The sequence below is a fragment of the Vigna unguiculata genome, chromosome 9 (genome assembly GCF_037176805.1).
Source record: "Vigna unguiculata cultivar grain cowpea cultivar isolate G323 ecotype 2 chromosome 9, ASM3717680v1, whole genome shotgun sequence".
NCBI lineage: Eukaryota > Viridiplantae > Streptophyta > Magnoliopsida > Fabales > Fabaceae > Vigna > Vigna unguiculata.
The window spans coordinates 40,503,856-40,519,565 of record NC_140800.1 but is presented as its reverse complement, the minus strand read 5'-3'; the positions used below and the strand labels follow the sequence as shown (position 1 = coordinate 40,519,565).

The window sequence follows — 15,710 nt, the reverse complement described above, 5'->3', positions numbered from 1 at the left end:
TAAGTCATCTTTTTTCTTAGTAGTGCTCGTGGAATTTCGTGCTAGCAACCTTTGTCAACCACTTTTGAAAATGGACTCATACCTGTCTTTTCTTTATTTGCTTAATCTATATACAGTGTTTATAGGGTTTCAACATTCACATTACACGCTTTGTTTCTATTATCATCTTCCATCTGGGAAATTCGATGAGGATAATCAATAATTCAACTCTTCGTGTCAACGACATCAACTTCAGTTTACCACAGATTCAATTGCGTGAACCAAAAGGAGAAAAATTTTCTTCACGTTCGTTCATCGGAGAAAAAACAAATGAGAGGAAATTATCACCGGAGATTTCACAAGTGTAACCTTCACGAATATTGTTAGTGTGAGGGAGAAAAAATATCGTTCAAAATTTCAAGTTGAATAAATATAAGGTTAATTTAGAGCATGTGAATATTTTATAAGTTAATTTTATAAAACTGAATTAGATTTGAAGTTCATTTCTTAATAAATATAAAAACTATCACTTAGAATTATAAATTTCGTTTTTATTGGATATATATCATTTCATCCCTATTAGATTACTATGAAACTCTTCATTAATGTTTTGTTCTACACATGATAGTTCAACATCAAAGAAGTATATTAGAAACCTTATAACGACTAAAAAAAGACATGAATATACTTAAAATCCGATTCTTAACGAGACTAACGATATAACAATCACTTTTAGGCAAATGTAAGTTTATTTTATTTTTATAAACCGAATTAATAAATGTTGTTGTAAGTGATAGATAAATAATTATTGAATAAATGTTTTTGTAAGAGATTATTCCGTGAATGTTAAATCAAGTTGGATGGAAAACAAACCCAAAGAGTAATAAATTATCAAATGAAGAATTGGACCAGTATAAAGAAAAAGAAACATGGAATATTATTTGACATTTCAATTTCAAATTAATTACTCAAATATTTAGGTTTGCCATGACTGTAAGTGTCGATCAAGAGAACACAATCAGTTCCTTTCACCGTTTTAATATAAAAATTGTTACCCAAGTATTTTAATTACTTACAATACTGAAATAATTAAGAATATTAAATGAACCAAACTCTCGTTTTTAAAAGATAGATGCGAAATTAATAAATATAGCAGAGGAAAATATTAATATTTTGAAGGATGACAGATTTACATTTACATTCCACCCACCACCTAATTCAATTCCTATTCAACTAAAAAAAGAAACTTTTAATTCCACCACCCTACTATGTTGACTGAAAAACCAAACCCACGGCGCCGGAAATGTTCTCCTGCAACGCTGTCTGAATGGAGTGACGGTGCTCCCCCTCGTACGTCACAACCAACATCGTCGGATCGTCCGAAGCACGTTCCACGTGTTTCCTCGCCGGACATCCTCTCACCGTACTGCACTTGTAATAACCCCTGACAAAAACATAACAAATCAACGTCAGTTAACAAAGTGTTGACTAAAGTCAACGCAAAATCACTCATCATCACTCACCTCGGATACGGTGATCCCTTGATCGGCTTCTGCCCGTACTTCCTCCACGAGAACTCGTCCGACGGAATATCGGCGATTTTCGTACTTATCGCCGGCACTCTCACCGTCTTCTTCACCCGATTCTTCCTGAAAGAAAAAAATAATTTAATAAAAATTAAAAATAGAAAACAATAAGACGCTTAGGTCAACATTCAAAGCTAACAATAATAATGAAGGTAGAGATACTAGAGTCGTGTTTGGTAAATTCTATTTTGTTGTTTTTATTGTGAGACATAATTTCTGAAAGAAACGTGGATTGACAAACGCGGCACAGGACAAAAAAGTCAGAGAAAAAAAAAACACTTTGGTGTCAGTGTCACGCGTGGCTTGTGACTCTTTCCATTGAATGCCTTTAACTGCACTACTACCGAAATCGTTGACTCTAGAACGTAGACTCGGGCCGAGTCATGCCCCGAGTCAAACGCTGAGGTGCGACGAGGGTGTACCTTCTCTTAATGCAGTGGCACTTGGTGGAGCCGGAGACGTCGTCGGAGTGGTCGTGGCACCGCTTCTTGACGAGAGGCGGTTTCCCGGAGGAAGAAGGCGGCGGAGGCGAGGTGAGGAAGAGAGAGGAGGCTTGGTTGCCGTTGGAGACGCTGCCGTCGGCGGTGATGGCGGAGGAGATGAAGGAGGAGGAGTTGGAGGAGACGCTGAAGGTTTCTTTGGAGAATTCGAGATCCAAGGACTTATTGTTGGTGGCGGCGAAGATGTTAGGTTTGGTGAAATCGAGAGTGAGAGTGTGCGAGTGGGTGGGGGCGAAGGTGGTGGGAGGTTGGTGGACGGTGACCGGGTTAGCCGGTGGAGTGGGTTGGTTATTTGAAGGGAGAGGCGCGCGACGGAAACGGGCGTGGCCGGTTCGGTTGAGCAAAGAGATGAGCTTTTTGAAGTTTGAAACGGTTGCTTGGGTGAGGTGAGTGTTGAGATGAGAGGGTTGGTTGGAGAGAAGATGAATGAAGTTTTCCATTCCCTTGAGACCCTCCATGGCTGCTTCTTGAATTGCCTTCTGTTCCTCCATTTTCGGCAAGCTCATCAACTCCATCGCCATTTTCGCTTTTCTCTTCTCTCTGGGTCTCACTCAGAACGCCATGGAAATGGAAGGAAGAAGAGAGGAAGGTTTAGTTTTGTTTTGTTGAGAAGAGGAAGAGGAAAGAGTGGGGGGACACAGCAAGATATAATGGGGACAACCTTATGTCACAAAATATAAATCTTTTTTTTTTAAATATATTTATAATTTTTTTTTATTTATGAAAACGAGAAATCTTAGAATATTCAATCCACCAAATAGGTAAATGTCAACTTATAGATTCTTTCGCAAAGGTTACTTATGTGTTTACTTGTTGTTAAACTAGATCGTAAACCCATTTGTATTAAAAATATTTACTGTAATTAATAATATATAATATATTACTTAAATGAATATTTTTAAATACATAATGTAGATTCTTTCTGACTGATTAAGCGTTAATGTATATATAATATGAATGGGTGATAGAGGTTGAATAGAACTTGTACACAACCACTGTAATGTATTAATTTAACACAGCAGAAAAAAAAAAGTTGAAAAAATGGTCACCCTTTATTCCTTGATCCACGTGGTTGAAAGAAAGAAAAAAAAAAGTAAGAAAATTGTAATACGACAGGATAAGAATGTTTTGAATTAAAAATTTGGGTGAAAGACTAATCTTTTGTTCGCATATTGAAAATCAGAATAAGAATAATCTGAAATTATAGAACTAGAATATCTAGGTTGAACGGCTTTAACAAGTTGTACAAATAGTAAAAAAAAATAAAAATGAATAACTGGTTTATGAAATAATATGAAATCGTACAAAAAAGAAATTTTCCATTACCTAATAATTTCTTAATAGAGGCTTTAGATGAAAACCAATAAAGAAAAGCCAACCAAAAAAGAACGTATAATTTTAAATTATAATGCATGGCTGCATGTTATTCTTCCATCTTAATTATAGTTTTTCTTTTTCTAATGAGAGTACAAGACTTTTTGATAGATACAGGCGTTAAATCGGAGAAGGAGTGAGAAAGAAGGAAAGAAGAAAAAGAGAGAGAAAAAATTGTTTAGATAACAAAAGAGAAATAATAAAATGATAATAGGTGGTTTAATAGATGAGATAAAGTAAAAAAAATATTAATAATTTAGGAAATAATTAATAAAATAAAATTTTAAAAAGTAGAAATTTTGGCTAAAATAATTTTAAATTAAACTAAAAAAACGGTATACAATATAGTAAATATAAAATATATTTTAAATATTAGTAAATTGAAATAAATTGCTTTAAATTCTTTAAAATTTAAATTAATTACTTTTATTTTATTTATTACTTTAATATTTTTTTATTTTTTATCTACGAAAATAATTATTAATACAAAATTGACATACATTTTTGGTTATGATTTATTTATAAATTATTTTTGTCTAGTTTTTGGCAATTAATCTATTCATTATTTTATGTCTTTTGCTTACTTGTTGTTACAACAAATAGTCACTGTAGTTTAAAACAAATATACTCTTGATGATCCCTCAATGAGAAAAAAAAGCCTGTACGCAGAAAATAACTAAAACCGTAGTTTATTATTTATTATTATTTAAACTATGATCCTCTCATTTTAAATAACAAATCAAATGTATGGGTTTAATATAAGGGTGCAAAATAGATCTTACCTATTTGACCCGGTCTGTCCTTAGCTTGTCCAAAATATAAAGGTTTGGACTAACCCATAAACAGAAATGGATCAATAATCATAACTCGTCATGTATGAGACGGACTAACGGACTGATCGGGTTGACCAGTCAATTATATATACTTTTTTAATTTGTTTTCAAATTTTTTCAAGTTTTTTAAACTTTTTAATTTTTTAAATTTCTTTATATATACATATAAATTAATATTAAAATTATATTTAATGAAATAAAATATTTTTTATACTTTTAATTGATTAATTAATATTTTTACTTAGATAAAATAAAATAATCATTATACTTACATATTAAAATACTCTATTTTAGCTAATAATTGAGACTTAACTTGTAGGTATTAATGATTTAAATTACAATATTATTATATATTAACATATTTAAAAAATATAACATAAAAAGTTAATCTTTTTAATTATTTTTATTTTATTGTATTTTTTTAAAATGGACCAATGGGTCGAGATAGGCCGAATCGTATTTTGTCCTGTCAAATTGGCAGGATGGATTAGAATGGACTCACGAGTTGAAATCTTCAACCTAATCTATCCTTTTTAATATGGCTTGACGGGCTGGCTGTTAGACCCGGTCTATTTTGCCATACTTAGTTCGATAGAATTTTTTGTCCTCTAAGTTTTATTTAAAAATAAACTTTAAATGAATAAAAAAAATAAAACAGTTTATAAATTGTGGATAAACCTTTATTATTTTTTCATTTGAGTTTTTTCTAGGTTTAGTTATATACCATATATGTTTGTGCTTGGTGAAACATATATATGAGTCTTTTAGAAAACATAATGTGATAAACGTACAATGTATCGGGGTGGTTCTAACATTTTATATTGACAATATTTTAGCTTTTATAATATTTATGACATTGTTGATGAGTTCTTTTATTCTGATATAAGAATATATACTAGTATATAAATAGTAAAATCTTAAAAAATGAAAAAATATATTAGTACAAACTTTAAGCATAAATTTTGTAATAGTGGAGTGTGAGATTGGCATCTTATAGATAGAAGAAATCTCTTTCACAAAAGCCCTTATGATCTGTATCTCACAAAGTGCATTTTAGTATTTTATTTTAACGGTGCCACTTATTTTAAATTTAAATACTTCACTGCGATTAATCGGTATCAAATACACCACGCGTTAATCGGAGATTCGTCGACAAAAAGAAAATGTTTTCTTTCTTATAATTCTAATTATCAAAGTAAACAGATATTTTATACGCTGAAAAAACTGTTAAAAATATGATAATTTATTTTTATACAATGAGATAGGGTTTTGATAGGTTATTCAATCAATTCACGACGCTATAAAATACATTCTAGAAGGATATGTTGGAGGATTTGATTCCTTGTTCCATATAATCTTGCTAATAAAACAATTATCATAATTCTATGTAGTGTTGGATAGGACCCCTTATTTTTAATGCCATATTTTAGTTATCCTATGATGTTTTAAACATTATTAAAATCCTTATCAGAATCTGAAGCACAAAGTCTAACTCATAGTTGTTGTTCATATATTTTACTAATCAATGGAGCATCCCATTGTGCAAGTGTTTTGTCCACCGTCAACATAAAACTATATCTTATTCAGATTTTGACCTAAATCATTCTTAAATAACAACCAACACGATCTGTTGTGCACTAAGGAAATAATTATTGGACTTTCTGCAATTTGCAAGTTGTAACTCCATAATAAAGATTCCCATATCCATTCTTTTAAAATCAATTTGGTGAGCTCTTGCGTCAAAAATACAACTTTTAGGTTAAACAAATGGAACTTGGTTAATAGTGCTTAAATTATTTGTTTATCATCATATCTTGAAGCTTCAAATTGTTCAACAAAATTAATTGAAAATATTTCAATACTAATTTTATTGGAAATTCAAGTATGATACTCGCTATCTTAAAATTTATGAGTTAAACTGATGTTTGTTGGTGTTGTATTTTTCTGATGAATCTTGTTAATATTGTATCCCTTAAGAAACCATCATATTTAGGATTTTCAACGATTTTTATTATATATTAGGTTATTATTTTTCCATTTCTCTTATTAGTTGAAGTTCTATTAAATAACTTAAATATATATATATATATATATATATATATATATATATATATATATATATATATATATATATATATATATAATCAAATCTTTAACTTCAATTCTATTTGTATAGATACGGTAAAATTATGAGTTCAAAATGTTAGTAGCTCTGCAAACTATATCAAATCTTGCAAAATTTGAAAAACATGAAAGACCCGTTCGAACAATGTATCAAAGCCTAAACATAACAGGCCACAGTGATAAAAATAAGGGAAAAAGAGAGAAAATATGGGCCTCTGAAAATGAAGAAGCACAACCTTAAACGACACAGAAAAAATAAAGCCCATAAATTTGAAGTATTTGATACCAACTTAGGTACAAGCCCAAGAAGTAGATGCACATGTAAATATGTCAACTAGAAGTAGATGTACTCATGTATATCTAGGGTCTAAAACTAAATATTGATTTAATAACAAACGAGTTTAAGTTTAGTTCTTCTTCATAAAATTAATTTTTAAGATAAAGATTATTAAATAGATTTTATTTTTAATTAATACTAGATTTCTAACCACTTTAAATTTTATTTAATGTATGTATCTTACTAATACTGCTCCAATTATTAATTATCAATATCATAACATTTCTCAATTTCCCTCACACCAATATAAGATGTAAGATAATCCATATTCGATTAATTTCACTTAGGTCAAATAAAAATATTAAGAAAGATAAACATAAAAAGCATGAAGAAATCGTATTTCATTTGCTTCGATTTATTTTTATATCAAAGTAACTTTGCTAAGCATATCACTAAAATGTAATTTTAACTCATGCAAGTTTGTAGAATAAAATAATAGATAAAAATAAATTTCATAATAAACAAAATGTTCTTATCACGCCGATACTCTCTCATCGTTTAGAATTAATCAAACTCTAAGGTGATTTAAATGTCTTTTTATCTTTCCAACATCTGATGTGTCTTATGATAAAATCATAAGAAAATAAATATCTGAAAACATACAATATCTTGAATATATGTTAATCGACAACAATTATCTTATCTTGATGGATACATGTTCTAATACATTCAAGCGGACAATATCTTTTGTAAGCCCCTTTTCAGTGCTATAAAGTTTTGGGCCGGGCCTTTTCGGAGGTCCAAGGCCAGCCCTTCAGTAGGACCCCTACCCTAACCCCTTCCTTTCTGTTTCATTTTTCAGAAACCAGCTTCTGTTCCCTCTCTTCACCTCAAGCCAAGTTCTCTGCTAGGGCTCTCCATCCTCACGTCTTTGAGCTAGCAAAACTCTCCCCTTTTTCCAGGTAAGCTGACCTTTAGAGCTCAGGGTTCGTTCCTTCTCCTCTTTACTCTGTTTAAAACGCGTGGGTCAAGTTAGGGTTAAGACTCTTAACTTCGTGTTGTCTTCTTTTTCCAGTTTCAGCTCACTGTCATAGTTCTTAGAGCTGTTGTGCTACCTAGTTAGGGTCTGGTTGTTTTTGGAGCTCAAACGAAGGTAAGGGAAGCTAGATTCATTGGTTTTAAATCACTATTGGCTGTTTTTGGTCGTTGTATGTTTTTATGCGTGTGTGGTGTGCTTTTGTTGAATGAAATGGAGTTGCATGTGAATTTGGGAGTGGATCTGAGCTGTTTCCGCCATTGCATGTGGGTTGACAGTGGTGAACTCTGCTATTCTCGCCCAAGCGAGCTCGTCTCGCCTAGGCGAGAGTATCAGAATGCTCACCCTGGTTCTGCCTCGAGCACTCGCCCAGGCGAGGGGCTGCATTTTTGGGCGACAAGCCAGCTCGCTCAGGCGAGACAGCATCGCCTGAGCGAGAAATCGTGAAACCTTCCAGGACCCAATGTTGTAGGCTCGCCTAAGCGAGAGCCAGTCGCCTGAGCGAGACAGCTCCTCTCGCCTGGGCGACTACTCCTAGCTTGAGCGAGGCTGCTACAACGGGTGGTTCCAATTCTGTTTTCTCTCTCTGTTTGATGGATGAGTTTTGTGATTTATTTATTTACCCCTTCCTTTAAAAACCTAAAGCATGTGAATATGTTTATGTGGTTGTTTGAATCTTATGAACTAAAAATTTGTATGTTGGCATGAATAACACATGGATTTTGTTTGGTTGGTTGGTTGAGAATTTGCATGAGAATTGGATGTTTCAAGCCAAAGGTGGTGGACATGGTATGAAATATGAATTTGGTGTGATAGGCGTAATTCCACGAGTCTCGTGGGGAGACCTCATGGTGGCGTGTAGTGTATATATTAAGATATGGATTCAAGTAAGGATCGCATCCCGAAACTCTAAAGGGTCAGTGAGTCTCAGGTAGAGCAATCTGACCCAAGTGGTGAGAGTGGCGGGAGACCTTAGTCTTTGGCAGGATAATGGCCTTAGATGCTTGAAGGTTAACCTTGTGCGTGGTAGGGTGAAACCCATTGGCAATGGCTCTGCAGAGCAGTAGAGGCCACCACAAGTGCAAGCGTCCAGTGAATCCGATCTTAATATATGTATCCGGATAATCGAGTCATAGTGTTTTGCTTGCTTGTCATAGCATGAATTATGTGCCTCTGTGTTGTATGTCTGGGAATGTTTACGCACTGGTTCTTTTATACCATGATAAGATTAAATTGCACTAGCTTACCCTTGCATTTTGTGTTGTTTCTGTTATGTTTTCTCTTTTGCGATGATCACCTTCTGGTGGGAGTAGATGAGAGGGAGGTTCGAGATGGATCCGGGAGACGCAGCGGTGCGGCCTAGATTTCCTTGCTTGGATGTCTTAGGAGTAGTTCGTGGCCATGAGGCCTTTTTGTATTAGTTGCCTTGAGGGCAACCCTTTTGCAAGACTGTTAAACTTTTAGATTTGTGTTTTCTTATGGCATGGTTGTATGTCCAGGTTTTCCTCTAAGTACTCCTATGGATGACTGTAATAGTTACTTTTCGTACGTCTCATGTTGATCTGATTAGTTCTCGTTATCAAAATTTTGTGATGCTTTATTTGGTAGAGTAATCTATTAAAATGGGACGTCACATCTTTATTATTTTACTTTTGAAGTGCAAGAATCTTTAAAATTTTTGCAACTACCTAAACTATTGTCAAATCTTATTATTTTATATTTCATAGATCAATGAAAACCTAAATTACAAAATCATAACCACAAACATTTGTCTTACCATATTTTTTAAAATCTGGAAGACCTTTTACGTCAAAAAAAAGTTTTTTGAAATTTCAATTGAATACACCCCCTTGATATATATTTACTTCAAAACACATGCTTCTTAAAGATAGAAAACCTATTAACTACTGTAAGTTTAACATAACCGATGAAGATGCATCGATAGGTGTGTGTGTGTACTTGAAGGTCTAGTGTTTGAAAAATACTAATCAAGTTATAAAAATGTAAATAAACATGTGTTTCACAAATCCGCATTACAAATTATTGCTTGAAACCGATGTGACTGATATATATATGTAATTAAAAAAACATGGCTTACTGTGATTGGAGCGCTTTCATGTGATAGACAGCCTGTCTCGTGTTTGGATTTTAGTATATTTTCCACAGTACACCTCTGCACGCATTTCTCACACTAAATAGTCATGTTCAAAAATTACAAAAATAAAATCAATTTTTTCCTGCAAAAATTATTTTCTCTGCATACCTTTAGCCACACAAGATTCCCCGTTGCTGTATTTTCTTTTCTGTAGTCCTTCCTACTATAATGGCATCGTTAATATAATTAATGAACCTTTTGTAATATTTCTCACGTTATGAAAACACATTTATAGTACAAGCCGTAGAGTATTATAATACGGACATGTTTATTTTATTCTATTCACCATAAATGCTGTTACGCGATCTGTGAGTTTCATTTTGTAGCTTGCACTTTCACTAAATTTTTATTTAAATACAACGGAGCAGGTTTAATGTAATTTGATGTAGTAAAACATCACCAAACCTGGACTCACACGACATAAACATTGAAGGAAACAAACAAATAAATGCAAGTTGATAAAAACGATATGTGATGTGATGTGACAGATAAATAAATGAAGATACTAAATCTTGGAGGTTATCCTAAACCTTCCGATCCTAAAATGTTTCAGATCAAACCCTTTGGCTTCCCCGTCCGCCGCAAGCTCCGTCAAGATCCTCCCAATAACCGGAGCCATCTTGAAGCCGTGACCCGAAAACCCGCCTCCGATTACCACGTCCTTTCCGAACTCACCGCCCAAGAAATCAATGACGAAATCCTCGTCCGGTGTCATGGAGTACATGCAAGACTGTTTTATCACAGGCTCACTGGAATCAACCATGCCCGAAAACCTTTCTTCCACCCACTTTTTCAACTTCTCCATCATCACCGCCGGGCCCCACGGCCTCTTGTCGGGGTCGCACGGGTTCCCTCCGTGCACCCCCACCTTAATCAACCCCGGAAACTCCAACGTTGGTGTTCCGTAAATGTAAGTGTCCCCAAACGACGCAAACGTAGGGAACCCGGTTCCTAACGCGAATTTCCCTTCCTGCCCCTCCTTTATTCTCCAGTAACAAACGTTCGTCTCCACGGGCACTATCGGGAGTTCGACCCCGCTAACCGTTTTAACTAACCTCTGCGCCCACGCGCCCACAGTCACCACGCACTTTTTACCGCGGAATCTCTTGCCGCTTGCGGTGAAAACTTCCACGCCCTCTCCCTCTTTGTTTTTCTTGATGTCCACCACCTTGGCTTTGTCCACCAAGACGGCGCCGTTTTTGTAGGCGAGTGTCTGGAACATGGCGACGGCTTTGGTCGGCTTGATGACGCCGCCATACTCGTTGGAGACGCCCACCCAATCCTCCGGGATGTCGATGCGGCCGGCGAATTTCTCCGCGACCTGGCGGCGGCGGAGGAGTTGGAAGGGGATGGCGTGGGCCTGGCAGTAGTCGACGACGGAGCGGATTGTGGGGTCGTGAGAGTGGGCCATGTCGAAGTGTTGGGCTTTGAAGTAGACCTGGTAGCCCACTTGGGCCTCGAGCTCTTGCCAGAGTTTGTAAGACTCGATGACGAAAGGGTAGTAGTGTTTTTGGATGTAGGTGACGCGGATTGTGCGGGATTCGCCATGGGAGGAACCGCAGTGGTGGAGGAAGTCGAATTGTTCGAGGAGAAGGGTCCTGAGACCGCGTTTGGCGGCGTAGTAGGCGGTGGCGCTGCCCATGACGCCAGCTCCGACAATTATGACGTCAAACTGGGAATCTTCCATGTCTGATACTCCCTCTCTCTCTTCCCACTCACTGCAAAATGCGAAGCTACTGAGTGTGGATACCTTAATATATAGAGGGTAGATTCTTCTGTTTTCCCCTGCCACCTATTTTCCTCTCTTTTGAGGGTGTCCATTATTAAAAGATTCGTCGACAAAACTTTGTTAAAAAATATATTTTAAAATCACAGAGAAATAACACAAAAAAGCTCAATCTCGTACACACTTAAAATTGATGAAAGTGAAAATAGCTTAATTTATTAAATCAAGGAACAAAACCATTATTTGTTTTTATCTATTTCCACCTTAATCAAACAAAGCCTTACAGTGTTTCTACTCATTAGACTTGTTTCTTTCTTAATTTTGTCAGAATTTGCTCTCACTTTTTTTGTTCGTACATATATTATTTTTATCATTCTATTGCGTATTGTCAATTTGTTTTTGTTTTTTCTTCTTTTTGTCACCGTCTACTTTTTAATTTCATCTATGCATCCAAAGAAATGTATCATGATTATTAACACTTTTCTGCCATGCAATGGCTTATGTTTTTATTTGGATGAGTACAATATCCTTTTTTGTTTCCTAGAAGTAAAAATAAAAGAAGAATCACAAACATTGATTTAATAAACATAAAAAAGACGAATGTAATTAGTAATGTGATAAAAAAATGTCAAATGAAAAAAGTGAGTGGACCTTAAGTATTTATTAAAAATAAATGAAATAGGAGTATAAGAAGAGAGGGTGATAATTTTACATAATTAGATTACAATAACTTAAGGAATGACACATTAAATATACATTTAATAATTTTTTTGTTTTATTTAATTAATTATATTATTTAAAATTGTTAAGAGGAGATAATATTATTTAATTATTAATATATATATATATATATATATATATATATATCATTATTTAAAAAAAATCAACTGACCATTAATTCAACATCTCGTCGTTGCACATAATTAATACAAATTTCATAATTAGTATAATAGAAAAATATTCATCATATATTATATTTATTTTTATTTTTTCAAATAAATGTGGTATGAGTAATCTGATTTTCTGGATGAAGATAGTATAAATATGTTAAATGTAAAAACAAGAGAGAGATTAAGGTATGTAATAACAATATTTTTTCGTTGTCTTAGTTGTTAGATAGCCATCGTGGTTAGGGTGATTATGGATTGAATTTTTAATGATCCAATCCACATTCATTTTGGATCCAAATAATTAGATTAGATTTTTTATCCAAATTCATTTTTTCAAAAAAAATAGATTGAATTTTTTAAAAATCCAGATCTAAATATTTAGATCAAGTTTAAATCAAGATCTAAATATTTGGATTAAATTCAAAATCCAAAATCCATTTTTCACAAAATAAATTCAAATTAAATTTTTTAAAACTTGTGTCCATAGGGTTGACACCATAGAATTTTACAGATTTTTTGTCGAGGCCAACGAGGCTAAATTTCAGCATGGGATGAACTTGGATGATTTTCAAACGAATTTCGGTCGGGGACGACGTGACCAAATTTGGACCAAGGTCGACTTGACAAAATTTCAGTCGAGATCGACTTGATTGGATTCGACTGAATTTCAGTCAGGGCCGATTTTGCCTAATACGACCAAATTTTGGCCAGAGCTGACTTGACCAAATATGGTCACATTTGGGCCAGGGCCTGATCAATCAAATTTCGGTCAGGGTTGACTCCATTAAATTCGTCAGCCGGGACCGACTTGACTGAACATGGCCAATTTTTTATCACAGCCGACTAAGTTGAATATAGTCAAATTTCGTTCAGGACTTACTCGACCGAATACGGCTAAATTTGGGCAAGTGCCGACTTGACCAAATTTTGGTCATGACCAACTCGATTGAATTTGGCCAAATTTAGGCCAGGACCGACTCGCCTAAATATGACCAAATTTCGGTCACGATCGACTCTGTCGAATACGACCAAATTCAGGCCACGACCAACTCGATCAAATTTTGGTCGAGGCCAACACAACCGAATTTTGACCAGAGCCGAGTCGACTGAATTCGGCCGAATTTTGGCCGTGGCCGACTCAGTTGAATACGGCCAAATTTCGATCATGACTGACTCATTTGAATACGGCCAAATTTCATCCTATGCCGTCTCAGCCGAATACGACCAATTTGGGCCAGGGCCAACTCGGCCAAATCTCAATCGGGGCCAACTCATTTGAATTCGACCGAATTTTGACTGGAGCCAACTAGGCTAAAATACAAGCAAATTTTGGTTGCGTTTTTCTCAGCCGAATACGGTCAATTTTTTTCTAGGTCAACTTAGCCCAATGCAGTCAAATTTGGGTAGGGGTGAACTCAACCGAATACTTCCAAATTTTGTCCAAGACTAGCTGGGCCAAATTTTGATCGGGATCGACTTGACAGAATTTGGCCGAATTTGGTCTCGATCAAAATTTGGCCGAATTTTGTCGAGTCGACCTTAGCCCAAATTTGGTCAAGTCGTCCTCGATTGAAATTTCCGACTGAAATTTGTTTGAAAGTCATCCAAGTTCATCCCATGCTAAAATTTGGCCTTGATGGCCTCGACAAAAAATCTGCCAAATTCTATGGTGTCAGCCCTATTGAAAATCTAATCCACATCCATTTTGGATCCAAATAATGGATGTGGATCCAAATTTATGTTCATAGGGCTGACACCAAAGAATTTGATAAATTTGGCCGAATACTTCCAAATTTTGTCCAGGACCAATTGGGTGAAATCTCGATCGAGACCGACTTGACAAAATTTGGCCTAATTCGGCCAAATTTTGTACAGGGTCACGCCAACTCAATCAAATACGACTAAATTTGGACTAGTCCGTCTCAACCTTTAGCCTAACTTAACTAAAAATATAAAGTGAAAATTTGGATTGAATATTTTGGATTATCCATTTTGAAAATTTAGATTTCGAGAATGGATATTCAATCCATAAAATATATAAACTGTAGATTAGATTGATATCCAGATTCAATAAAATGGATTTTAAATGGATTGAATTTTTAATAGAATGGATTAGATCATAAAAAAAATGGATTGGATCATAAAAATTGAATTTTTTGTCTACCCTTAATCGTGGGTCTTTCGCATTATACGTTATTTTGAGAATAATAAATCTAATTTACAACATGAAAATATTTAATGTTGTATTTAATAAATGCTATGAGCGTAATATTGATATAATCATTAACTAATATTATTTATTATATTCATTAAACATAATATATAATTAATATAGTTACACTTTATTAATGTAGATTTTATATAAATATTAAATAATACATTATATATACTTTTTAAATAGGTTAAAATACGTTTTTGGTCCCAATTTTCATAAGTTTTTTCAAATAAGTTCTAATTTTGGTTTTGTGTTCAAATAGATCTCAATTTTCCTCAATTTTGTTCAATTGAGTCCTTTTTTGCTAACACCGTTTAAATCATTAGAGATCATGAATAGTGACTGTCACGTGCCACATGTCAAAAAAACCACGAAGTGACACGTGGCAGTCACTGTTCATAACCGTTAATGATTTAAACGGTATTAGCGAAAAAAGACCCAATTGAACAAACTTGACGAAAATTGGGACCTATTTGAACACAAAACCAAAATTAGGACTTATTTGAAAAAATTTGACAAAAATTGGGACCAAAAAGATATTTTAACCTTTTAAATACAATAAAAACAAACCTTATTAGTACAATATTCATATAAATATTAAATAATATTATTATTTATATATTAAATTTAACATGTACTTAAAATTACACTATTAGTTAATATTACATATGCGTATTTACTTGACGTATGTATTTATCACACAATAATAATATTTATTATATTTAGTATCATTCCATTCATATTTAATATTAGATTTGCGTTCAGTAGTCTTTTTATTCAATAAATATTCAACATAATGTTCTTTTTCACCCCATTATAACTTTATAGTTTTGCATTTTTTTGAATTTTTTAAACCGTGGCAAAATATTTTATACCGTTAAATTTAAGAATCTTCAAAACTTCTTGACCATTTTTAACTTACAAAATATTTTTTAACATAGCTATTATTAATTTATGGCTAAAAAATGTGTTTTTATTTGCCATAATGAAAAAGAAAACCTCCATGCCTTTAAAT

At 33.9% G+C, this 15,710-nt stretch overlaps 2 protein-coding genes across 2 annotated transcripts; both read right to left on the bottom strand.

The window, feature by feature from the left end:
• Nucleotides 1-1,097: 1,097 nt before the first annotated feature.
• LOC114196171 (putative WRKY transcription factor 17) lies at nucleotides 1,098-2,713 on the bottom strand. Its single transcript, XM_028086724.2, has 3 exons — nucleotides 1,988-2,713; nucleotides 1,503-1,628; nucleotides 1,098-1,423 (listed from the first exon to the last, which is right to left on the bottom strand). The coding sequence occupies exons 1-3, from the start codon at nucleotides 2,584-2,586 to the stop codon at nucleotides 1,246-1,248; spliced, it is 903 nt and encodes a 300-aa protein (XP_027942525.1). The 5' UTR covers nucleotides 2,587-2,713; the 3' UTR covers nucleotides 1,098-1,245.
• Nucleotides 2,714-10,173: 7,460 nt separating this feature from the next.
• On the bottom strand, nucleotides 10,174-11,652 carry LOC114164664 (FAD-dependent oxidoreductase family protein). The gene has a single exon (XM_028049401.2). The coding sequence runs from the start codon at nucleotides 11,549-11,551 to the stop codon at nucleotides 10,370-10,372; it is 1,182 nt and encodes a 393-aa protein (XP_027905202.1). The 5' UTR covers nucleotides 11,552-11,652; the 3' UTR covers nucleotides 10,174-10,369.
• Between the last annotated feature and the right edge of the window lie 4,058 nt (nucleotides 11,653-15,710).

Coding starts and splice junctions, on each gene's coding strand:
- LOC114164664 (XM_028049401.2), bottom strand. CDS start 11,551: ATGGAAGATTCCCAGTTTGACGTCATAATTGTCGGAGCTGGCGTCATG.
- LOC114196171 (XM_028086724.2), bottom strand. CDS start 2,586: ATGGCGATGGAGTTGATGAGCTTGCCGAAAATGGAGGAACAGAAGGCA. Junction 1,629..1,987: donor TGCCACTGCATTAAGAGAAG/GTACACCCTCGT, acceptor TTTTTCTTTCAG/GAAGAATCGGGTGAAGAAGA. Junction 1,424..1,502: donor AAGGGATCACCGTATCCGAG/GTGAGTGATGAT, acceptor TGTTTTTGTCAG/GGGTTATTACAAGTGCAGTA.